Source organism: Dermochelys coriacea, chromosome 6 (assembly GCF_009764565.3).
Source record: "Dermochelys coriacea isolate rDerCor1 chromosome 6, rDerCor1.pri.v4, whole genome shotgun sequence".
NCBI classification, from domain to species: domain Eukaryota; kingdom Metazoa; phylum Chordata; order Testudines; family Dermochelyidae; genus Dermochelys; species Dermochelys coriacea.
The window spans coordinates 111400086-111426090 of record NC_050073.1 but is presented as its reverse complement, the minus strand read 5'-3'; the positions used below and the strand labels follow the sequence as shown (position 1 = coordinate 111426090).

Genomic DNA, 26005 nt, shown 5'->3' with positions numbered 1-26005 from the left:
ATCAAAGGGGAGAGCCTGGCTGAAGAACAACCAGCCAGCCTGTGGTGAGAATCATCTAAGTTTGTAAGGACGTTGAAAGAATTAAATTCAGCTTAGAATGCCATTTGCTTTTATTTCATTTGACCAAATCTGACTTATGCTTTGACTTATAATAACTTAAAATCTATCTTTATAGTTAAAAAAATCTTTGTTTATTCTACCTGAAGCAGTGCATTTGGTTTGAAGCATGTCAGAGACTCCCCTTGGAATAACAAACCTGGGGGGGAGGGATAGCTCAGTGGTTTGAGCATTGGCCTACTAAACCTGGGGTTGTGAGCTCAATCCTTGAGGGGCCCATTTAGGTATCTTGGGCAAAAATTGGGAATTGGCCCTGCTTTCAGCAGGGGGTTGGACTAGATGACCTCCTGAAGTCCCTTCCAACCCTGATATTCTATGATTCTACATATCAATTTCTTTGTTAAATTGACAAACTCATATAAGCTTGCAGCATCCAGCAGGCATAACTGGACACTGCAAGACAGAGGTTCCTAGAGTTGAATCTGGGACCAGAGATATTGGCTAGTGTCATTCGGTAGCACAATCCAAGGAGCAGCTTACATGCTAGAGACTGTGCGTGAACAGCCCAGGAGTGGGGGTTCTCACAGCAGAGCAAAGTAAGGCTGGCTTCCAGAGTCAAGGATTAGAGTGAACTGGCAGATCACCGGTCCAGATAACACCAGAAGGGGAATGTCTCACTGTGTGTTGAATACTGAACTTTCTTGGTCACATAGACCCATATGAATTTGTAAGAGCTGGAGCACACAATCTTCACACTTTCTATAGAAATTACAAGATTCCTAGTATATTTAGAACTATTTAGGCTCATACACACTCTTGTCTACACTGAGATTTTTCCTCAAAGTCTTCTGCCTAATGATAATAGTTAAAGAAATTAAGATTTAAATTAATTCCCTACCTGTCAAAGCATTCAAGAAAAGAAGAGAGGGAGTGTAATAGACATGGAGCTGATACGTAATGATGTACTGAGACGTAATCATTTGATGAACATGATATGTGACTGGTCAGTGAAAGGACGGTCTTGTATATTAGGGTTACTAGACTTTCCTGTCTGAATGCCTAATAGGGGACTGTGGGAAGAATAAACAGGAAGGCAACACAATGGTTTCAGATAAACAACCTCCCAGCAAACACTGGGGGGCAGTTACCAATGAATCAGGGCCGGCTACAGGGACTAGCAAAGGAAGCAGGTGCCTGGGGCAGCCAATAGAAAGGGGTAGCATGTCTGGGTCTTTGGCGGTGGGTCCTTCATTCTCTCCCTTCCTCTTCAGCAGCAGCTCAATTGGGTTTTTTTTTTCCTTCTTCTTTGCCACTTGGGCCAGCAAAAAAGCTGGAGCCGGCCTGCAAACAATGGCAGGTTTCCAGACTCTAGGTAGAAGTGACACAGCTGTTGTATCAGGCTTGGAGGCTAGAGATCAAAATAACTCTTAGAAAGCCTTCTGAGGAAAAGGAGAGGGGCGAGTTGCCAAGGGCTGTGCAGGGTGTTGCAAGTGAACTCTGACAGGGACACACGCTGACCGAGAGAGGGCTCTGTGGAAGAGTCTACAGAATTAGTCCTTCCAGGGTCCCTGTACGTGATATGGTTAGACACTTCATAAACAGACATTTTATATATTGTGGTTCATTGTTTTCAATGTATGTTTTCTCTGAAATTCTTTTGTTGTAAATAAATGATACTTTGCTTTCAGAAGGCTGTTTGGTCACTGATTATCACGGTCATTGCCCTGGAAGATACAGGACTGCAGGGTCTGTGTCTAGGTCAGACCTGATGAGATAATCACAGTTAGTACCAAGGGATTGCAACCCAGAGCCAGGTCTGAGAGTGAGAGAATCATGTGATTGCATCCTGAGAGACAGGTGACCTCTAGAGGCTTGAGAGCTAAGGGGTATGCTTAGAGAGACCAGGAGGGCTCAGTTTAGTAAAAGAATGACCATTTTTTCTTAATAGAAAACAAAACATACACAACAGGCAACTTTTTTTAGCATTGTACTGAGATGAACAAAGACAAGAACAAAATATGCATCAAGTACAAATAGAAAACAATACAATGTATACCTATTTTTAAATGATGCTCCATTAATAAACAGTCAAGATTCAATTTTACATTATATTTCAAAGTACTAATGATCAGACACTCAGTTTCTGTATCTTGTTTCCTGGAGCCTGTTCTTTGTACTTGTTCACCACTATTACACTTTATCACTGCAAATCAATGATCAAAGAGAAAAGAAGAAGCAAACAACAAAACTACATTTCCCTTCAACTGGTTTCACTTGCAGCTTCGAATCTTCCACCATTGTAAGTAGTAGATAAGGGTGAACAATTAGTCACACTTCTCCAATTGATGCTGACCATTTTGACATCTCCGAGTTTATTATTTAAGGACCAAACGCTGAAGTACTTTCTTGCTGAAGACAATTGGAATTTTACCTGAGAAAGGATTGCAGAATTTGGCTCTCACTAAAAATTAACACTGCTTAAGAAACTGGTTTTGGGGTCTGCTTCTGCAGCTCTAGAAGTCAGCGACTGGTTTGAGATCACAAAGACGGCAGGACAGGCCCTTTTAATTCAGTGGAACTTCTGTACCATACATTGAACTCTGTATTGTTTTTCATCAATTTAACAGAATTTTACTTTCTGCTACTAGTTTTTGTATAAAAATAAGATGAATATAAGTTAACACCAGATGTTTAAACCAACCCCTACTCCTCCTCTTTTGTGTGTGTATCTGTGTTGCTTACACTTGTCATTGGACAGTCCAATTTGAAAGACATCTTTTCAATATTGGCAATACAAGATGTCACAAATATAAAGGGAAGGGTAAACACCTTTAAATCCCTCCTGGCCAGAGGAAAAACCTTTCACCTGTAAAGGGTTAAGAAGCTAAGATAACCTCGCTGGCACCTGACCAAAATGACCAATGAGGAGACAAGATACTTTCAAAGCGGGGGGGGAGGGGGAAAAGAGAGAAACAAAGGTCTTGTCTGTCTGTGTGATGCTTTTGCCGGGACCAGAGCAGGAATGCAGGTCAGAACTCCTGTAAAAAGTCAGTAAGCAATCTAGTTAGATATGCGTTAGATTCTGTATTGTTTAAATGGCTGATAAAATAAGCTGTGCTGATGGAATGTATATTCCTGTTTTTGTATCTTTTTGTAAGTTAAGGTTTTGCCTAGAGGGATTCTCTATATTTTGAATCTGATTACCCTGTAAGGTATTTACCATCCTGATTTTACAGAGGTGATGCTTTTACTTTAAGTAAAAGCCTTCTTTTAAGAACCTGATTGCTTTTTTATTGTTCTTAAGATCCAAGGGTTTGGGTCTGTGTTCACTGATGCAAATTGGTGAGGATTTTTATCAAGCCTTCCCCAGGAAAGGGGGTGTAGTGCTTGGGGGGGATGTTTGGGGGGGGGAAGAAGTTTCCAAGTGGGCACTTTCCCTGTTCTTTGTGTAACACTTTGGTGGTGGCAGCTTTTAACCTAAGCTGGTAAGAACAAGCTTAGGGGGTCTTTCATGCAGGTTCCCACATCTGTATCCTAGAGTTCAGAGTGGGGAAGGAACCTTGACACAAGACATGTAATTAGATTAGTTCATATAAAATTCTAACAATACGAAAGTGTATATATGCATGTTTGCATTAAAATAAGCTCATCTTTCTCACTTGATTAACTAAAGCAAAACAAATATTTCAGCATCTCGCACACATAATATATAGACTAGTTTCTGGAAGCAAGCTGGTGTGATGCACTTCAACAATGTAACTGCCTGGTAACTTCAGGTAATGGAAGCTGAAGTAACAGAAGCTAAAGAAAAATGAAGCAGCAGAAAAATGATCTCTTGTCCATTATAAAGCATCAAAAATAATGCAGATAATCTCTTATGTCTGAGATTTCAGTAGTAGCCTAAAGGAGCTAGGTACCTAAATTCCTTTGAAATTCAATGGGACCTAGCTTCTTAACTCTCTTGGGCTTCTTTGAAAATCCTAACCTATATCTTTTTAGCATTGTTTAATGGAAGACTAGAGTTTAATAGCTGTAGCCACATTGCAAGTGCAGTTGGATCTGTGCTCTTACCAGTTTCAGTAGGTGAGGTTTTGGGAACAATTTCTGGCTTAGACTTGTTCCTAGTAGTTTTCCATAGCTGAAAGCCTTCCCTTATATCTGCTAATAAGGCATCAGGGACACATGCTTCTGGTCTCACATCTCCTTTTTGAACTATAAAGAATGAGATTATAATACATATCAAAATACTTTGATGCAGTGTGCTCTGAAATCCTGAGAGACAGCTACAGCTAAGGGCCTGTCTGTCATCTGCAGATATGTGATCCTCAATTATATGCACAGATACAGAAACCAGATATTGGCTTGAAGGATCTTGTGACAGTCATTCGTGTCAGTAAATTAAAGATTAAGGTCCCAATCCTGCAAAGATTTATGCACTTAATTAACTTTATACAATATGAGTAGTCTCACTGACTCCAATAGAACTACTCACTGAGCAAAATTAAGCATGTGCTTAACTCTCTGTTGGACCAAGGCCTAAGAATCTGGTCAGTACATGCTAATAGGATTTCACTTAATCCATTGCCATCCAGTTTTTCTTCCTTAAAAATGGAATCTAGTTCATCTACTTAAAAAAACAAAACAAACAAAAAACCTAAAAACACCATTACCATGATTCTAAAATATCTGAGTTGTATACATAGGATGAGAATTTTCAGGGGAGCTTAAATAAGACAAACACCCAGGTTCTAACTTTATCAGAGCTGATAGTTCCCAAGCTTACTTTAATAAAACTCAGTGTGAATAGGAATTGCAGCTAAGAATGGCCACAAATGCTGAAGTAGCTAGGTGCACAGTTTTCTGCAATAAATATTGAGGAAGAAACTTCAGTCCAGATTCCCGACTCACGTTTGAGTTATACCCATATAGGATGGGATTCACCCGGATGCAGTGGGCCAACACCACTTGAGTCCTTCTTAAACCCAAGTTGGAAAGCTTAAATGGTGAAGGGCCTTGTGCTGTTTCTCTGCATGGGGGGTAAATTTCACTCTTAATTTTATATTTAAGTAACTTTCCAATATATTAAATTACTTTTTGTATTTACAGTAAAATGTAGATTATTCTAATTAGCAAGACTACATTAAATATAAGCTTACATTAAATGTACTGTTACGTGCTAATGACAACATATTGGAAATACAGACTATCCAATGACAATCTTGGCCCTCTTGATAACCAACCACAACATTCAGATTTTTCTGTAGAAGTTTCTAAAGATCAATAACTGGAATAGATGTTAAAACCAATAGGGCTAAAGAAGATTTGAGCTTTTTTTGGCCACAGATTCTTACTTGGAGCTTGTTGAAAAATGCAAAATATGTGTGTGTGAACATCCAATCATTTACATGAATCCCATTCAGCTGTGCTAATGCTCCTTTTACATTCAATCTCTGAACAATCAAGTAATCAAATTTTACTGGCACAAACCTTCATGTAAAGTGAACTTAAAATATAAATGGAATTTTAACTTTACACATGCATACATTTACACTAAAAATGCATATCACTTAGGTGCATGCTTAACTTTAAGAACACAACTCATCCAGTTCCTATTCAGCAAAGCATGTGCTTAAATTTAAACATTTACTGAATCAAAGCCCTAATCAGGACAGAAAAGGGGAGGAGAAGGGGAAGAGTAACATGTGTTTTGCCCAACACAGCTTAGTTTCAAATATTCCTTAACGGAGTCATATCCTAAAAAGATGCAAACGAGCATTAAAAGAAATACAAAGAAATTAGAAGCCTCCAAACTGAAATTAGTCTCTGTTTCTACTAATGCATTATTTACTGTGAGTGATTATTTTCAGCTCTAGCCCCATTGTGAGGGATGCAAGAAAAGAGGCGTGTACATTTTTATCATCCTTGTGTGAAAAAAGGGCTTCAGAATTAGTATTTTTTTAAATTTCTCTCATATCTGATGGAATAAGTATGCCAAGGACTTAGAAAATTAACCAACGCTTTTTCAGTCACAAATCAGATCATCTACATCTATACAGACATACATTCTCTTTAAAAGTGCAAATAATTCCAAAATACATTTGTGAGACTTACTAATCTTTCCATATTCTCCTTTTTGACGCTTAGCTTCCTCCTCTTCAAGTAATTTCTTTCTTTTCTCTGCCTTTGTAGCTTGTTCTTTCCTTTCTTGGTTTTCCTACATCCAAACATCCAGATAGAATGTTAAATAAAACATGTAAGAGAAAAGTTAACTGGAGAAGAGCTGATGGAGATATTTGCAGTTATAAGCAAAAGCTATTCCAAACATGCTTCTTCACTTGATACCCACTGCTGTGACTCAGTCACTCAGATTCTGGGCTGTGGGATGAGTGGTAGAATGAAGGCTCTTCAGAGTAAACACCTGGTAGGCCTTGCCTAACGTGTTTTGAGGCTTGCTATTCAGTAAGATCTTCACTCCCTTCTAAAAATGTATCAGTTTTGCCTACTCACTTTTACACATCACTCGCTTTTACTTCACTGAGGCCAGCCAGTCATTTTAAGTAGAGCCCAAGAGATTGGAGCGTCCATAATTCTTTGTTACAAATAATAGATTTTTGTGTTAGTTTGTTCACCCATTCTCTGGACACCTGCTGGAGAGGGGATGGGGGGGAGGGGACATAAGCAGGTGAACAGCCCCATTGACTCCTATGCACTCAGATCCAAGGTCTGGCTAGCCCATATATCTGTGTAAAGGGGCTTAGAAGAGAAGGGGAATTCACACTTCCATGCATGGGTGATAAGTTCAAATCACAATCTAGCCCTAATTATTCACAAGTGTAAACCACCTTTAGTGTCTTGATAAATAAATCCCTGAAGGTTTTCATTGTGTTAAACACATCTTCTAATGACAATTTATTTCGATCTTCACAGAGGTAATCCGCAAGTTCTGCCGCCTTCTTTGCAATGGTGCCAAGCTCCTCCTCCAGTTCTTTTGAAAGGTTTATATGGCCCTGAGACATTTACAATGCAATTTATTCAAGTTAAAAGCAACATGCATCTCAATTACTCTGAAGTCTCAAGGGTAGGGGCAAAGTAGTTAACAAATCAGTGCAATAGCTTTTAGAAAATCAGACCGAACTCTTAAGTACTGCTTGCTTTGGAAACACAGCAATTAATAGAAAGTTAAAACTGGTTACAGTATGCTACTTTACTTATAATTGTTGTTTTCCTCAGAAGTATGCAACTATTGGGGAACTCTACCTACCCGCAACACATCATGTATGGTCACTGTCACAACATGATCACTTGGCGTTCTTGGCCAGCATTACATGGCTCAGCAGAAGATTGGTGAGGAACATGACTGCCTCCATGCCCTTAATTAATATTATCCTGCTTTAAGAGTATCTCTTCATAACATGACAGACTCTGAAGGATGGTGTGATAGTGAATTATTTACTTTGGAGATATGCAATACATACACAAGGGTTTAGTTTTGTTTAAGATGCACCTACTTTCTAAACATAGGAAGGGCCTGATCCTGTTATGTTAAGTTAAGGAGAGTAAGACTGGACCTGTGATAATCGATGCTTATAAATGCATACAAAAGAACCTTGCTGTTCTTCAGAAAGGTGAACAGTTTTTCAAGTAAACAACACAAATAACTCCTTGGCATTTCTAGAAGATGTCATGCCGCAGTGGTACATCTTAATTTTAGCTTTTTTGGGGGGGGATTAAATGGACCAGTGGTTCTCAACCATTTCCATACTGCGACCGCACATGAACTCTGAAAAAGTGTTCAGGACCCTCCTCCCATCTAGGAATTAAGGCACCCCCCTTTTTCTGACCTGTTTGTGACCTCCTAGAGATATGGGACATCTTGGAAGAGGGAAGCGTGAGATGGATCAGACCTATGTTACTTACTTGAATAGATTTTCCATACTGTGCTTTTAAATCACCTATTGATGACATGTTATGCTCAATTTTCAAAAGTTTCTTTAAATGGGCATCTGTCTCTGCCTTCATAACTTCAAAGTTGGTTCTGAAAATTCCACAGGAAGGAAGTAAACCAAGAGGATTGCAAACAATATAATGACTAGCCTGGTTTGTTAACAGAGGAAGGATGTAAAATCCCAATCCTGCAATAGCATCCCAGTGGGTGGACTTCTGCGCTCATGGGGAACCGCAAAAGCATATGTGGCTGCAGCATAGGGGCCCCAACATACTTTCCAGTTTCTGATTATCCCTTCATGGTAGGCAAAGCATTGTATCCTCATAATGTGAGGCAGAATTATACTGTACATCCAAATGTAAACCGTTAAAGCAGCATTAAAGCCATCCCCCCTTTCATATTTACAAATAAAAACCTGGATATCTATTTAAATCAACAGGGTTTTTGGTTTGCAAATTTGTTTTGAAAATTCTCAGGGAGTGGGTAACCCCAGTACCAGTACATTCATAAATATATGATGAGCATGTTTATACTAATACTCATATTTGAACTTTAGGCAATGGAATATTTATACTTTTACCTTCCAACAGCATTAGCAAGCTACTTCTTCAGAATTTAAGTTAAAGCCAAAATGCAACCTATTTTCTTAAAATCAATACGCTCTTTGCATTTAATTATTTAGCAACTGCTTGACCAGATGAGTCCATCTTCAGATTTACAGTTTCTCTCAGTGACTAGCTGCAAGGAAAATATAAGACTCCTGGAATACCACAGAGTTTCTGTGAATGCATATAGCATAAATCAGCACTAGTTATAATGTTAATTCTGATGTAGTGTTCCCTCAATTACTGTGTTCTTCTGTGGATAAATACTTAGTCATTAGGCAAAAGAGAAAGAAAATGACTCTGTAGTCCAGTGATTATGGTCACCCCCCCTAAAAGGTGGGAGACCCTGGGTCCTGTCTTTCTTTCATTATTTATCCATAGTGGAATAGCTTTAGCAGGAGAAACTGAGGGAGCCCCACCGCAGAATATCTCATAGCTCAGTGGTTGGAGCACTGCTCTTGAGAGGTGGGAACCCCCTGTTCACATCCTTTCTCCACCTCTGCCTGAGAAGGGGGAAATGGAACCTGGCTTTCCCATATCCCAGGCAAGTGCTCCAACCATTGAGCTACAAAGTTATAAGGCAGATGGCAGCGGCTCCTCATCCAGCCAGATTTTGAATTGGACCTGATCCAGCAGGATGCCTCTGAGCATGCATACTGGTCAGATCAGGCCTTGCATATGACTTATGCAGCTGAATGCCCAGCTTCCATTGGTTTGTGAAATCACACCGAGCAATTAGGCAGTCTGCAGCAATGCACATGCTCAGAGGCAGAACTATAGGCACCTCAGGACCTCTGACTCTGGAAACAGACTCAGAGCAAGTTTAGGTGCCTACAGGATTTGACAGGAGTTTTATGGATTTAGGTAGAGCCCAAACTGGAACTTAAGTGCCTGTTTTAGGCACTTAAGTCTGGGGTTTATGTGCCCAAGTACTTTTGTGGATCCCACCCTTAAAGATTTAAAAAAAAAAAAAAAAGTCATACCCTGCTGCCTTTGAAACACATTCAAGGTCACTGGGAAGCTGTAGTAGATCCGCGTGGTTTTTTTCGATTTCCTAAAATGAAAGTGAAATTTGTTTATTTTGTATAGTGCCTTTCTTTATGCATGTGTGCACCGAGACGCTTAATTTTAAAAAGTGAGAACTAAGAAAGTACGGTTTACACGTATTGTGGTAAGTTTAGCCCTGTTATTACACCATTGACTTAAATAGTCTCATACACATTGTACACATGGGGAGTATCAGTTTATCTGACTCTACTATGTTGAAATCTGATCATTGGTACATATAGGGTAAATGCTGCATCTTATAGTAAGTGCTACATGCTAGACCCTCCACATACCTAACAAGAAACTCTTCTTGAAACAGATTCTTGGGCAGGGCCAAAATGCACAGAAGTCAAATCAGAGGTGTGTGAGTAAAGTTTCCTTTGAATTGCTCTGACCCCAGTATGTTCCTATAGATGCTCTCCATTTACACTGTGTCGACAAAGCAACCTGATGACTGTGCTGATTTGCGCTGGCCTATTACACCTACAAGGGGACAAAAAAATACAACCCAGGAATGGCATGGCAAAGGAACATCCTGAAGACACCTTTCTTCTAACCACACCCCCTTTTCCTGCCTCGCCAGCACCAGAGAGAATGTGGGCCATACAAGCCTCTGTTCCAGCTCTACACCACTTGCAGAATCACCTTTCACTGGCGTGGTGCTCGCCAGGGTTTGTGGCCAATGTACACCAGCTGGCCCGTGCGCTGCAAGAACCTGACCTCTCGTCTCTCACTAATAGAGGACAGAAAATTCATTTAATTTGGCAGATTGGCCCTAGCATAGGAATAGCATGAATGAAGGTGCAAAGATAGGAGGAGGAGACAAAAGGAGCAGCAAGGATATATTACATTAAAAAAGCTTTTATTAATGGAAATCATGCCTCCCAAGAAAATTAGAAGTCTTTGGGTGGGTCAACAAGCATGTGGTCAAGGGTGATCCAGTGGATATAGTGTACTTAGACTTTCAGAAAGCCTTGACAAGGTCTCACACCAAAGGGTCTCAAGCAAATTAAGTCGTCATGGGATAAGAGGGAAGGTCCTCACATGTGTCAGTAACTGGTTAAAAGATAGGAAACAAAGGGTAGGAATAAATCGTCAGTTTTCAGAAAGTAATTAGCAGGGTCCCCCCACTCCAGGGAGCTGTACTGGAAGCAAAGCTGTTCAACATGCTCATAAATGATCTGGGAAAAGGGCAGATGAAGTTCAAAGCTGATAAATGCAAAGTAATGCATAGTGGCAAACATAAACCCAACTATACATACAGAATGATGGAGTCTAAATCAGTGGTTACCACTCAAGAAAGAGATCTTGGAGTCATTGTGGTGGTTTTCTGAAAACATCCGCTCACTGTGCAGCAGCAGTCGAAAAAGCTAACAATGTTGGGAACCATTAGGAAAGGGATAGAAAATAAGAGAAAAGATCATAAAACCACTATATAAATCTATGACACATCCATGCCTTGAATGCTATGGGCTGTTCTGGTCACCCCATCTCAACAACAACAAAGATATTGGAATTGGAAAAGGTACAGAGAAGGGCAACAAAAACGATTAAGGGCCTGGAACAGCTTCCATATGAAGAGAGTTTAAAAACCCGAGTCTGTTCAGATGAGAAAAAGGGAGACGACTAAGGGCAGTGGCAGATTAGCCATAGGGCCAATGGGGCCTATGCCCAGGTGCCTCGGCCAATTGGGGGCCCCCCAGAAAAATGGTTGCCCTTGCACCCTGACAGCTCCACCCATCCGGTGCTCCTGCCGGGGAGCAGGTTTGAGGGATGGGGGCTTGCCTAACTCCGCCTGCCCAGCGCTCCAGCCGGGGAGTGGGATCGGGGCATGGGGGCTTGCTCCACTCTGCCCATCCAGCACTCCTGCAAGCCCCCGCTCCTCAGCAGGAGCGGGCGCAGGGGGGAGGGAACTGCAAGCGGAAGGGGTGGGGAGGGGCCCCCACTTGCTCTGGCTCAGGGGCCTCACAAAACCCTAATCCACCCCTGACTAAGGGGCAATATTTTAAGAGGTCTACAAAATCATGAATGGGTGGAGAAAGTGACTAAGGAAGTGTTATTTACCCCTTCACATGAGAACCAGGGGTCACCCAATTAAATTAATAGGCAGCAGGTTTAAAACAAACAAGGAAGTATCTCATCACACAGCGTACAGTCAGCCTGTAGAATTCATTGGTAGGAGATGTTGTGAAGGCCAAAAATATAAGTGGGTTAAAAAAGAACTAGATAAGTTCATGGAGGATGGGTCCATCAACGGCTATTAGCCAATATGGTCAGAGATGCAACCCCATGTTCCGGTACGTCCCCAAGCCTCTGACTACCAGAAGCTGGCATTGGACGACAGAGGCTGGATCACTTGATAAATTCCCGTTCTGTTAATTCCCTCTGAAGTATCTGGCACTGGCCACTGTCATACAACAGCATTCTGGGCTAGATAGTCTGATTAGTATGGCCATTTATACGTTAAGTCAAGAACAGGACATCGGTATAATTTAGACGGCACTGTGTATGAATCTGATCCTGTCCTCACTGAGATCAATGGCAAAGCTCCCACTGTCTTCAACAGGTACAGGGGTAGATCTTAAAAGATAAATGAGGTACATTTTAAATTAGAGCACATTAACATTAGCTGAATGTACATCTGAAAATATGTTACATGCAAGACTAACTTCCCAGTAAGAAACTGCAATGGTACCTCCAAAATATGGTGGAGCAGAGTAATACGAGTTTGGTTTGCTTTGGTTTCAGTTAGTTTGAGCAAAGCGTTAATTTTAAAACCACCAGCATCTCCAGTGTGACGCCCCTAAAAGATAGATAAAATAAAATCCTTGTTTCAGCTTAAAATAAATAAAGCTCCATTATTCAATTTTTGTTATTTTTATTTTATACACACACAGGAGACTGGATTGAAATGATATTTTACCATTTATAAAAATGTAATGATTTTTAAAAACCTTACTTACATAGTTCAGAAAATTTCCAACTTTAAGAATCAACTGACAGAAAATGGGCAGCCGGTGACTGGTAAGAAGAGCTAAAAAAATTAAAAATTGATGATTTAAATAAATTCAGTGAAGACATGGAAATTGGATTTTCCTGAAGTTTAAATAGGGCTTGCCCAAGATCTTTTCTCAGAGTATGCAAGGCCAGTATTATTCTGGCTTTGGAAACATGCCAGGCATAGGATTTGTTTGTCCAGTACAAAAAGAAACAGGAATAAATAAGTTGAATAAAAGTGGCCCAAGTAGGCTTTGATTGTATAGTTGTGCGGAAAGTTGATCTTCCCTTTATGTTTAGAATACGTCTGTGTATAAATTCATCAATAGTAGGAAGAACTGCTTGAACAATTTCTGAAGTGGATCAGGCCAAAAGGGTCATCATCAGGTGTTTTGCTGTGCATGTTCCCACTGGTTAAAAAAAAAAAAAAAAAAGGTACACACAAAAATAAGCCTACATTAAAACAAAAAATAAGTGGTCTATATGTAGAATTTGGGACCTTCCCCCTCACTAGTGGAGATCTTTGGTAGGAGTTAGTCAGCACACCTATATTTTACTCACAATCTGCTAGAAGCATTCCCCCATTCTGTGTGTTCCATCTCACAGCTGAACTGTACAAATTGCAATCCTGCATCAAATATTCCAGAAATGGGAAATCTGTGGCTAGTGCTCCCACAGAGCTTCCTGTTTAGATAATAAGAGACTCATCCAGCCTAGGTTGTAGGTGTCATTTAATTTCAACTAACAGTGAGTTTTCACTTGGCTCTGAGCCCAAAGCAGTGATACAATTGCATCCCACTTACTTTCACAGGCTCTCCTGATCATGTGTGCTTCGGGCCACAGCAAATCCAATAGACTGCTTGTCTCTTCACATAACAGCATACATTCAATTCGCAACTGGTAGCTAAAAGAGAAAGTCAATGCAAGAAATAAGCTGAAACATGTCTAGCATGACAGCAACACATTGCTGAACTAAGACCAGCACAAGTGTTATCTTGTTCTCTTAATGCCACCACGTGAGACATTTCCCTCATTGGATTAGATTACAAATAAATCAAACCTTCTCCGAGACATTTAGACAAGTGTCCTATAAACATACCCCCTCCTACCAGAACACCCACGTAGGCAACATCATATTGCAACCTACACAAGAAAAACACATCATTGCAATTATGGTAATAAAATAATAATACTTAGCACTTTCCATCAGTAGATCTCAAAGTGCTTTACAAATGGGGAAACTGAAGCATACGGAGGTGAAATGACTTGCCCAAGGTCACCCAGAAGGCAAGTGGCAGAAATGGGAATAGAACTCATGTTTCCCGAGACCCAGTCCACTAAACCACATTGCTTCCTGTTATATAGCTTTGGCTGTGGTTTGTACTTCTCCTCTTAAATGAGAGGCATGCATGGAAATCCTGAATCCTTCTCAGTGATGCACAATGATCCACAGTAACGTATACAAATGTTAGAATAGCCAAGAAAGCATTTTAAAAGGGTTATTTTAAAGCAATAAATGCAGTTTGAGACCGATATAAATTACATTTCTACAGCATTTTGCAGAATGTTAAAAACAGTCTCTCTGTGAATGCAGAATAGTCAAACCTTCAGATTTTTTGTAGAATACCACTATAATTTACAACGTCACAGTGTCCTCATAAATAGTACAAAGATGACTGTACGTCTGCCAGTCTGCCCAGTTAATTCAGGAAGGCTGCTCCTCTGGTCAAACATTGCCTTGCACATACATAATCCACTATTTAGTGTGTATTATGTGACCCCTGACAGTGGCTGGTGCACAGAAGAAAGGAGTCTATTACAGCTGCAAATAGAGGAGTTGCTATTTAAGATTAAGCAGGAGAGGCACAGGCATCTAGTGTTGTGGGTTTAGTCCCCAGGGACGATCCATGTTGATAGTGTTCTCTCTCTCTCTCTCTCTCTCTCACACACACACACACACACACACACACTGAAATCAGTGAAGATTTCCCTTACCTAGCAATCCCAAGGAGCAGGAGATAAAATTGGTCTGCATTTGCTAGTTTTGCTTTTTCTTTGCAGGATTTCAGGCTCTCTATCTAACAAGGAATAAATCCGTTAACACTAATAATTGCATTTGGTAATTGCATTCCATACTCATACAGGGCCCACTTTTTAAAAGTGACTGCCTAATGCTGCACATGTCAGTGAGTATTTACATGGACAAGGTGGGCAATTGGGCATGCAAGGACTGTTTTGTGAGTGCAAATTCATAGATGGTCTCTGTTCTAAAGAGCTTACAATCTTTTTGTTCTGTGTTTGTACGGCACCCAGCACAATGGGGTCCTGGTCTGTGACTGGGGGGGGGATCTGAGGATCTATCAACAGACAAATTAGTATTAATATACACCCAAGTTAGGCAGCCACTTCTGAACTTAAGTTTCCTCCTTATTACTGAAGTACATCTGGAAATCTGGCTTCTCTAGAGAAGCCTATATATGTTAGCACAGTAGTTTTTAACCTGTGGTCCATGAACCCCTGGGGGTTTGCAGACTATGTCTAAGATTCCCAAAGAGGTCTGCACCTACCTCCATTCAAAAAAATTTAGGGGTCTGCAAATGAAAAAGGGTTGAAAACCACTGTGCTAACATATTTTAACATTAGACTACCACCCAGCCAATTTAAAAGGACCACTGTGCTAAACCCAGTGTTTTAAACGATATCCACTCTGAATCTCCCAGTGTGATGTTGTCTAATCTTTGTCTCAGTGCCAGATCCTGCAATCAGCTCCAGATAGGAAGACACATTATCTCTTAGAGCACCCTTGGATCCAGTTGCAGAATCTGTCCCATACAATGTGAGATCTTAAGAGCTGGGACTGGGACTTTGTATTTTGTACAGAACCAAGCACACTGCAGACGTGTAAGAATTAATAAATAGTGTCAATACCTCATGCTTTTCAGGCAGTAGCTTAATTAGCTGCTTCAGAGTGTCAGCATCAAACTTGGTCCTGTCCCCTTTCTCAATCATGCCAGCAACCTCCTCATTCGAGCTGCAGGAAAGACTTAAAAGCTGCAGTAGAACTAGGAGCAACATGCCAAAAATAAGAGGAACTGATTCTACTAACATTGCATCAGTAATGGATCAAGGTCAAATGGAAGTTACTGCTTTTCTCCCCTCTAATGTGTTTACCTACCTTTACTTCTAGGATCATAGGTGTGCTAGAAAAATAGGATGATACTAAGAAAGAAAACTGTCAAGATAGGTAAGAAACAAATCTTTAAAAAAAAAAAAGAGAGAGAGAAAGGAAGAATTGTTCATCTGCAGCTCCTGCTATCACTCAGTCACATGCAGATACAGGCTCGACAAGCAGCCCATAGTCACCTCAAATGACGTCTATTCACTCGGAACCATTCCTAAAGTTACTTAATGAGCCTTATGATCATCCAGTTTTTCAGCTTGTGCAAAAGGCAAACCTTCCATTTGTCCATATCCCTTAGATTATTAAAATGGGAAGAATTTTAGAAGACTAATGTAGTTGTCACTGTGTTTGTTTATGTTTCTTGGCAACATTTTGAACTTCACTTGACTTGCACACTGAACCTAAAGACAGGTTTCAGAGTAGCAGCCGTGTTAGTCTGCATTTGCAAAAAGAAAAGGAGTACTCGTGGCACCTTAGAGACTAACAAATTTATTAGAGCATAAGCTTTCGTGAGCTACAGCTCACCTAAAGGGCTCAGTTTTTAGTTTGGTTGAGTTTCCAGTATCATAGGGAAAGATTCTCCCCCACCAGCTTCCTCCTCTCCCCTTCCTCCCTCCCACCCCACCTTTCAGAGAAGTCAAAGCAAAAGACAACTCTCTTCCTGCTGTAATGAAGACATGTCACTAGTTTGGAATGGGCCCAAACCAGAATTTTTATCTGAACCCCCTCATGACCTCTCCCTGCTGTCCCAAACTTGGTGAAACAAGATACATTTGACATGAATCCAAAAAATTCTGGTGTTGGTTCTGCAAAACTACAACTGCTATACTAATTGGGATGGAGCATGACCACCAAGCTGAGAGCAGAGGAGGTCACGCTTACATGGATCTCGTCACTCACAAATGGAAGGGCAGGCTCAGCCAGCTCTGCAACACCATTCCAACCTCTCTCTGATCCCACGTGAGCCTCTCTCTACATTTAGGGGTCCATGCATAGGGAGGAAGCAGTGACCGGATGGGCTACATACCATTCTCTCCATCCTTCCACCCCTACATCACACACAGAAAGCAGCATTTATACTAAGTTAATACAGGCTGGCGCGGAGTTATCTTTTCCGGGACATTCCTTCCAAGGTATGGATTTCTTCTTAAAGGTGGGTCCTGGAGCAGCCATGGCCAGGTGGGAGTACATGGCAGTGTGGCTCCAGTGGAGATGTCCTGTTACATGGTGGGTATGTGTGTGTGTGTGGGGAGAAAGTACACCTTCACCATGTGATCACATGGGGAAATCTCTGTGGAAGAGATTTGGCAAAGGGTCTGCTGCGATTGCCTCCCCTTCGTGCCATCCCATGGGCTAATTCAGCTCATGATTTTGACAACATTCTATTATTAATTAGTAGGGTATTTTCCTCTTGAAAGAAAAGATGACTCAAGACACTGACTATATTTTGGGTCTAAATTACTTGAAGTGTTTCTTTAAATTATTAAATGGATTTAGAACTTCCAATCAGGAATCTCCATGCACATTTGATGTCAGCAATTAACATTTATGTCACTAATGTCCAGCAGATGCACCAATCTGAAAGATTCCTTTGTTATTATGTATCAATATTTCCAGTCTGGTTGCTTAGCCCATTCACCCTTGGGTCCTATAGCACAATCTGGGACTTGGTCCAGGAATATATTGCCAGGCATATTTTACTGTTTTAAAAGAAAAACACATTTTGACTCCCTATTATAGATATTTTAGCAGATCTAAAATATTTCTGTTGAATTGATTTGTATACCATTGTTGTATTTTATTCAAACAATGAGATACTCATCAAATCTTACCATTTAAATTGCTTCAAAAATATGTTCAAGAGAAGGCTTTTCTTCATATCTATAAATGTGATCTGTGTTAAAAAAAAGCAATCAATCAGATGAGAAGAAACATTTTCCTTGATTTTAATAAAATATAGGCAAGGGCTTTTTGATTTTAGTGTATCAGGTTTATATTACTTAGATGGCACTTTTCATAAGTTAAGCTCAAAGCAATTCACAAAGGAGTGCAAGTATCATCTCCTGCTTATAGCTAGAGGAAACTGAGGCACAGAAAGGTGAAGTCATTTGTCCAAAGACTGTAAGGTGGCAGAGTACCCTAGCGTGCCTGACTTCCAGCCAGTACCCACCACAAGACTGCATCTAACCTTCATTGACACTGATGAAATATTGTTTACTGTAAAGCTGTCCATCATGTACCCTAAAAGCATAAGCCACATGCTATCAAAGGCATGGGGAGGGAATATATCCTTAGCATCTTACTGCATTATTAAAGGCTAATAAGAATAAAGAGTCAACTATGGTATAAAAATACAGGAGATGACCAAAAATAGAAGTCTTTCATTTTAAGAAAGCCATTTCCATGATCTTTGCCATAGCCAGAAGTGAGGCATGCCCAAGTACCTCTTTTGGTTCCTTTATTTTGGGTACTGCTGTCTCCTTGGGGCTTGTTTGTGAAACACAGAAGAGTTGCTCTATGCTTGTGTAATCAGGCTCTATAAAGTCATTGCTGCTGCTGGTCACTGAAGCCCACATGGAGCGACTTTCTGAAAAAGACAAGATAATAAGACTGGGACTATAGAGACATCTGAAAACTCAACACATCACGTTCAAAACAATATTACTTATTAGACGGGAAACACTGGGAAATTATCGAAGAGCAGCAGTTCCCACAGACAATATCCCAAAAGTCTGAAGGTGAATTAAAATCAGGAAAACTACAGCCATTTGTAATTAAATGAACTGAAGACAGCAGCCGAGCTAAATGGATTCTACTAACCTCTGTTTACTCTAGCTGATCAGCTACATATTGCAGAGTAGCAGTGTGTACACACAGGACGTTGAGCTCAAATTAGATTAATATCTCTGCCTAAAATACTTAAGGACTCCCAAGGCCACATAAACAATCCTGGAAATGGGCAGGTGACTGATGTTTTCTGGCAATGCAAGGTCTGTTTCGCTGCTTCCATCAAAAATAATAATGTCAGAACGTCAGTTAAAAAAAAAAAAGCCAACTCCACACATTGGTGAAGTTCATTGCTAAAGCATTATTGTGCTCTCTAACTGAATTTGTAGTACTATAAACCCTTTTATCCAAAAAGCTTTAAAAACATTAGTAAAGACTCTGTATTAACCCCATTTTATGGATGAGAAACTGAGGCGCGGGGGGGGGGGGTTGAGTGACATGTCAAAGGCCTCACTTAGCAGAACCGGAAACAGAACACAGATCTTATGACTCCCAGTCCTGTGCTTCTCCCACAAGGCCTCTGACTCAAGCAAATATTTCTACTAACTAAAAGCCCAGTTTCTCAAGCCCCACTGTGCAGTGGGATGCTTGCTTCTGGGCAGAGGGGGACTCAGAGCAGATGTAAAGAGCCACCCACATGGAGCAGCTTGCGGTGATCAGGGCCTAACCTTTAGTGGTGACATTTTTCTTAAAGAGTTGTAAAGCAAGTACATGAATGCAGCATTACAAGCACCTACCTCTCACCACATCCAAGGGAAGCTTCTGCCAGTCAAATGGTTTCATTCGTAATGTTGGTGTCTTTACCTTCTTAGGACAAGGCTGGCTTTCATGTCCAGAAGAAGCACCATCACATGCAGTATTACTGCATGATGGGGGATAAGAGGGAGGCATGAGTCCCATACTTCGCCCAACGCAAGGCCACAGAGGTGGTGGCGGGGGCAGGAGTGACGGTGGCAGAGCAGGAAGTGGAGGTGCACACTGCCTTGGCAGTGCTGAACAGGCCAGTAGCTGGGAAGACAGAGAGTTCTCTGAAGTTCTTAGTGGCTGCCGTGAAAGGGTTGGTGTTTCTGGAGGGTAGATAGTTGTAGCAGTGTTCTGATCTTCACTGAGGTACTCTTCTTCTAAGTCCACATCAACTTGAATACACTTGTTCACTTTTTGCACCAATTTATTTTGTGCCACCTTGTTACTATTTGGACATTTCTTGTGTGCTGGAAGTCCCTCCATGGCTTCCTCAATGTTGTTTTCTTATTCTACAAAATAATAAGGCCTATGGATTAGCAAAATTCTCCAGTGCTGACAGTTAGTGCAAAATTCCATCCGGAAATACAAAGGATCAGGCCTTACTTGAAATATTTCACCTGGTGATGTTTAAATCTGCTTTGTACAAGCAAATTCTATTTTAAACATGGTTTTAACATGTCCATGTCAGGGAATAATCCAGCATCAATGAGAGCAAAGCCCAGACCACAGACCCACGCACCATCTCCACTGTATCCCCACCCTTGCAACAAGCAGCAAGTACTAGCTAATGGGAAACAATCACTCTGCTTTCCTTGTTGCTCTCTTTCCATATCACTCATATGTTCATTGGGCTGTTTCACCTACTTCAAGGACTGAGAGGAAGCCAGTGCAGACGCTTCTCCCTTCCCAGAGTCATTCACCTGTGAGGGAAAAGACCAGACAGAAATCTGATAGAACCCAGGGGAAGCCACACCTAGAATGAGTCACCCAGGCCTGAGATCCAATGATCCTAAGTATTACCACTGAAATTACTTAAATTTCAGAAATGAGAGGCCCCTGAAAGAAGCTGTAGGTAATATGAGTAAATAGTCTACACCTGGGGATAGCCCAGAGTTATTTGACTGGGCTGACTCATTGCCCTAGAAGCCTACATATGGCATGAGTAAACTGCAGACGAGCTTGAAAATTAGCCATTTATTCCTACTTTTTGTTTTTTCTCTCAACCAATTTTTAATCCAGGATAGATCTTTACTTCTCATCCTGCAGTTGGTTAGTTTCCTTCATAGCCTCTTGCAAGGGATCTTCTCAAAGGCTTTTTGAAAGTTCAGCTAAATCATATCCAGTGGTTCTCCCTCACTCACTACTCTATGGATTCTCCCAGAGAATATTAATAGGTTGGAGAGGCATAGTTCTCCTTTATAGTAGCCATGCTGATCCAAACACATCACAACACATTCCTCAGTGTTTCAAAGAGGTGGTTGTGTCAGTATGCTTTAAAAACTAGTACTGTCAACAGGCCAGAAAATATTACTGTTTCCTACACTCAGTGACTAGCTAATTAGCAACATAGTGGCTAAGGTTGGAGAAATGAACAAGGCTAGTACAGCTTTAAACAGGGGTCCCAATCCAGAAAACTTGCATACACATGCCTAGCTTTATACGAGTGAGTAGTCCCATTGAATTCAGTGGGATTTCTCACAGGCATAAGTGTTTGCAAACGGAGGTTCAAGTTCTGAATGCCTGGTCAAATGAAGTCCCTGTGAACTTCCCCCCACCATATTTGATTGAAGTGTGGAATGAATGGGAAGATGATCAGAAAGATCCCTTGCTAGCAAGACAATTGCAAGGAAGAACCTGATGTAGGTCCTGTATAGGAACTAGTTAGGAGAAGTTGTAGAGATGGACAAATTGAAAGAGGTCTCAGGGAAACCAGCAGCCTTTTGTGCCCCCATGGACCAAATTGTAGGACTAGGACCTAATTTCTCACTGCTTATATCACGGTGATCTCCTAGAGCACGTAGTCCAATCCTTTAGTAATGATTTTTTTTAAAATGGCATCCATTTCTGTGACTAGCATAAAGTAAATCTCAGTTCCATTACAACTACCACTGATCAAAAAGCTGCTAGAATGCCTGGGAAAGGAAGTTTGCTGGCACCTTAGAATTCTGTGAAAGATACTAGCCTATGCATCTGAAGAAGTGGATTTTTTACCCATGAAAGCTTATGCTTTCATAATAAAATTGTTAGTCTTTAAGGTGCCACCGGACTCCTCATTGTTTTTGTGGATACAGACTAACATGGCTACCCCTCTGATACTAGTCTATAAGATCAATATCTAAAGAACATTTTGCTTTTGACAACCCTATGGGCTTATTATTATATCATTTGGTCTACATGGGATACTAATAATATCTGATCAGACAATGGACTTACCCACGGAGATGTAAGGCAGTCTACCACATCTAAACAATAATACTGCTCTTATATAAGCCTTTCCTCCACATATCTCAAACCATTGTACAAAAGATGGCTGAGTAACATTAATTTCTTTTCATAGATGGGGAAAATAGACAGAAAGATAAGTGACTTACTTGAGGTAGCAGAATGAAAGTAGACTTCTGGTCTCCTGACTCCCAGTCTAGTGGCCTATCCACTGATCCCTATTGCCTCTCTCACCTAGAGAACATAGCTGTCTCAATGGCAGACTGGAAGGAATATATGAAACAATGTTATAGCTATCTAGCAGAACATTTGAGTGTCCCCCACAGTAAACCACCAACATGAAAGTGGTGGAGAGACAAAGCCTACTGCCTTGCAAATGTTCTGTGAAAAGATGTGGGAAGGCCACTGGTGGGGTAGGGAGAGGGCATTAAGAATTACCTAAGTCAAAAAAAAAGAAAAAGAAAAAAGGCGTGGAGATGCTTCCTAGTTTCCTTAGCTACCTACTGACATTTTAGAACAAACTTTACTAGTCCTCTTCATCACTAACCTCAAGAGGAAAGCAGGTGGAAACACTGCCTATTGCACTTCAAATGGCAAGGAAGCGAGATCTGTAGGCAGTAGGAAGACTTCTCTAAGGATTGCAGGTAAACATCTACTCCTTTAAATAATTTATGTAGCAGCAATAACAACGGCTCTGATCATGCACTTATGCACAGGCTTAACACACATGTGAGTAGCACCATTGACTTTAATGTCACTATGAGTAAAGTTCTTCTCAGGCATGTTTGTTGGACTGAAGACTTAGTATTTATATAATGCTTTGTATTTCCAAAGTTCTGGATTAACATTAATTAATTAATTTGCAAAGGGATACACAAGTCAATGATAGAGTTAGGATTAGAACCCAGAAATTTACCGGTTCCCAGTCCTATTCTAAGGCCCTAACAATTCTAAAGTAATCCAATCAACTCTCATCCTAAAAAGCCAGTACCTTTTATACTGATAACAATGTGTTCACTGATCTTATAATATCTTCACAGTAAACTTGGGAACAATGGCACCAACGTTAAAAGAAAGTGGTAAAATTGTTGGCTTGTGGTTTTTAATCTTAATTTATGAACAAGAGCTTTTCATTAGAAACCAGCAAAAGCATCAAATCAGTCAAAGTTACATTTGATTTAGGTATGAAATAGAGTCACTTCAAAATTTAGTTTGATTAAGATAGGCAACAGCTACAGACCTAAAATAGCAAATGAGCATTATTTATATCTGCTGTCTACTTGAAGTCTCTCACAGTGACTTTCCATAATGATTTTTGTACAAATAATCACTAATGCTTTCCCAAAGGTAAAATAGATTTTGATTTCTTTTATTCAAGCAACTTAATGTATCCCCTTTAGGATCTTACAATCTTTGTATTAAAGTTGTACAGATGTTTGTAATTACTCTAGCAGGGTAAGTGAGAATTTTATTACTGTGAACTATCTTAATGAGAAATAATCCTATTGGTATTATAAGTGTTAAGACTAAAACGAGATGATAAATATCATATTAGAAATAATCATACTAAACTTCTAGTGTTACGCTTGCTAATTATGCTATTGGTGGAATCAGTAAGACTTAATTAGGAAGCTTTATTTTTTTTTCAGAGAACGGTTTTAAGTGATTACTGTAGGATTCTTATACAGGTAGAGCAACTTTTTTTAAAAAAAACCCCTGTATAAATGTGAATATAAATTATGTACACTTATAATTAATATGCTTTGAATGATAAAGGGATTTATAACAAAGTTCCACCATAAATTATATTTTGAAAACCTCTAGAGAAATCCATGCTGTTAGACAGCTTAAGAGTTTAGTATTATCATTTAAAGGGCACTTTAGCTTGCATTGCAGTTAGTGTTCAAATGAGCCTGTAGGAATATTTAAAGAAAAGCTGCACAAGAAGATTCTTACTATTAGAATATCTGCATCTTTACATACAAAATTCACTATCTTCAAGCATTTAAGAGGAGTCCTCATATCATTCTAATTAAATCTTCTTAGCTATACCTTAATAAACAGAGCAAGGACTGGCTTGCTATAGAAATCTGTGAAAATGAACCAGTTATCTCATGGAATGCAGGTGGCTAGCTAAGGAATAGCAATCATATTAGCATGCATAGAGGCAAGGAGCCAGAGCTTGATTGAAATAGGATGTCCTAACTGAGATAATCCAGTTAAAGTAAATTTACCTACAACTGCCAATATTGTGGCTATTTTTTTTCAATACGCTGCTAAATCAGCCTAATCCTAGGAGAGTTACTGATGTCTGTATGACAGAAGGCAAGCTGTGTATCTCTTTCACATACATCTATTTTATCAATTGATTGAAAACATGTGATGTAGAAGCACACAATTTCCCCAAGTTAGGATTTAAATTCTTACTTTTTAAAAGGTTAGATTTTTTTTTTAAAAGTCTGTCTTACCTCTAACTTCTGAGAGTTTTTGTACAGCTCAGTTTTCAGTTCCTAGAGTTGTTGAAGATAGGTAGCTACATTATCATGTCAGATCTCATTATCTGTAGTGGATATTTGAGAGCCCATTCATCTGCTGAATAGAGACACTTCAAAAACCTGACATTTCCTTTTTTGCAGACATACTAGCTCAGAAGCTTTATCTGAAAAGCCGATTTGAAAGTAAAGTGAATCCAAATGTATTTGTTTTAAATGTGAAATATATAACTATTGTAGGACTTAAATCAGTTATTCTGGAAATGCAATAAAATGACTTGTTCACTAAGTAAATAGAAGCCAACTAAATATAAATATAAGATAGATAAATAAACCAGACAGGAAGCTAATCAATCGCATATATAGCACATTTCCAATCATTGGAGAGTACATACTTCTGATTGTCTCACAATGAACAACATTGTTACAACAGGTATTTAGTATTTTGCTTGTGTCAAGGATTTGGTAAAGTGATGTTATTAATTTATGTGATTTCACAATTTTTTTGTCTTCCCATTATTGTTTGAGATCTTTATAAAGAGATAAAGATGTTCAAGAAAACCTTAAACACAGTTTTAAAGGAAATCAGGGATCTTAATTCCTATCCAATAAGCAAACTATTTAACATCCTACCTTCAAAAGTCTTTTCTCTCAACAATGTCAGCAAAAGTTATATGGTCTTCAAGGATTCACTAGGCTCTGGTTTTGGATAGATTTTAAAGGAACAGCAGCAACTTTAAAGTTACACTTCCGTTTGTGACTGTATGCACATTATTATTGTTAGAACAACAAATTTGTATTAAGACACCAAAACAAGAGGAGCTGTGAATGGTGTTGTTTATTACCAATATTTTAAGTTACTCACCTATTTCTGATTTAGTTAACATAATGTCTAGGTTTTATGAGAGACACTTGGAACAAGAAAGGGAGAAAGAGGTAATGCTAATTTTTAGCAAATCTGCTGTAATATTGTCTTTCCTTTTGTTGAGTGCTGCCTGTCTATAAGAGCCCTGATAAATTCCAGGTAATTGCTCATGATATACAGGCGTTCAAGGTCTATTCTATACCAATGTGTGAGCGATCATTCTTTGCTTCTCTGTTATATCAGCGCTGGATTAAATTAGAATCCATATTTAAAAACAAATTTTTTTTTCCTTAAGGTCTGCCAGCTTTTCCATGATAATCCTGTTTTTTTGTTAGTTTATTAGTTAGCTATTTTAAAACTGTTTCCTGCGGGAACCCTGCATTGGCAAATATCCATGACCCTAATCCAGAATTATCACAGAGCTACTGTGTGCCGAAGAGTGTGAAAGATAAATCAAGAGTAGCACGTACATAGTTCTGGGAGACTGGTCATATACCAATCAGGTAGCCTTGGTACTGTGCACATTCATAAAGAAAACTACTGTACTTCTTAATGCTTGTGACAAAGAAGATTCTTCAGTAACTTCATTGGGGACTGTATGGCTCAGGGGTTTAGTGACAGACTATAAACACTTCAATTTCTAGGATGGTTGTTGGACTCCAGACAGGTAGTGATTGAAGAGATTTACCATGTGTTTGCTATCGTGTGGCATATGTGAAAGGAATTTGTGGTCTTTGTCCAGATCTTTGTGGACAGCCATACATGTCACAAAACCAGGCCTCTTTTATGCAGGAGGTCAGGCTTGATAATCATAATGACCCCTTATGACCTCACAATTTATTG

At 39.8% G+C, this 26005-nt stretch overlaps 1 protein-coding gene across 5 annotated transcripts; it reads right to left on the bottom strand.

Annotated features, from left to right (window-relative positions):
- Positions 1–1714: 1714 nt before the first annotated feature.
- LOC119857161 (inverted formin-2-like) lies at positions 1715–24432 on the bottom strand. 5 transcript variants are annotated; one of them, XM_038405672.2, is made up of 17 exons: positions 24274–24432; positions 21955–22068; positions 20228–20283; positions 19357–19872; positions 18277–18419; positions 17665–17726; positions 15580–15682; positions 14647–14729; positions 13455–13555; positions 12618–12688; positions 12350–12457; positions 9591–9661; positions 7975–8092; positions 6900–7064; positions 6169–6271; positions 4129–4269; positions 1745–2488 (listed from the first exon to the last, which is right to left on the bottom strand). In XM_038405672.2, the coding sequence occupies exons 4-17, from the start codon at positions 19844–19846 to the stop codon at positions 2433–2435; spliced, it is 1815 nt and encodes a 604-aa protein (XP_038261600.1). In that variant the 5' UTR covers positions 19847–19872; positions 20228–20283; positions 21955–22068; positions 24274–24432; the 3' UTR covers positions 1745–2432. The 5 variants fall into 5 exon arrangements, with proteins under 5 accessions (XP_043373682.1, XP_038261604.1, XP_038261606.1 ...); XM_038405676.2 differs by lacking the exons at positions 20228–20283; positions 24274–24432 and adding an exon at positions 22353–22814 and having other exon boundaries at positions 1744–2488; XM_038405678.2 differs by lacking the exons at positions 21955–22068; positions 24274–24432 and having other exon boundaries at positions 1744–2488; positions 19967–20392.
- Positions 24433–26005: the final 1573 nt, after the last annotated feature.

What these genes read in the sequence shown, in the direction of transcription:
- LOC119857161 (XM_038405672.2), bottom strand. Translation starts at nt 19,846, where the DNA reads ATGGAGGGACTTCCAGCACACAAGAAATGTCCAAATAGTAACAAGGTG. An exon ending in TCCCTTGGATGTGGTGAGAG is followed by an intron (nt 18,420 to 19,356) that starts GTAGGTGCTTGT and finishes TGTCTTTTTCAG; the next exon opens with AAAGTCGCTCCATGTGGGCT. An exon ending in GATCAGGAGAGCCTGTGAAA is followed by an intron (nt 12,689 to 13,454) that starts GTAAGTGGGATG and finishes TAATTTTTTTAG; the next exon opens with CTCTTCTTACCAGTCACCGG.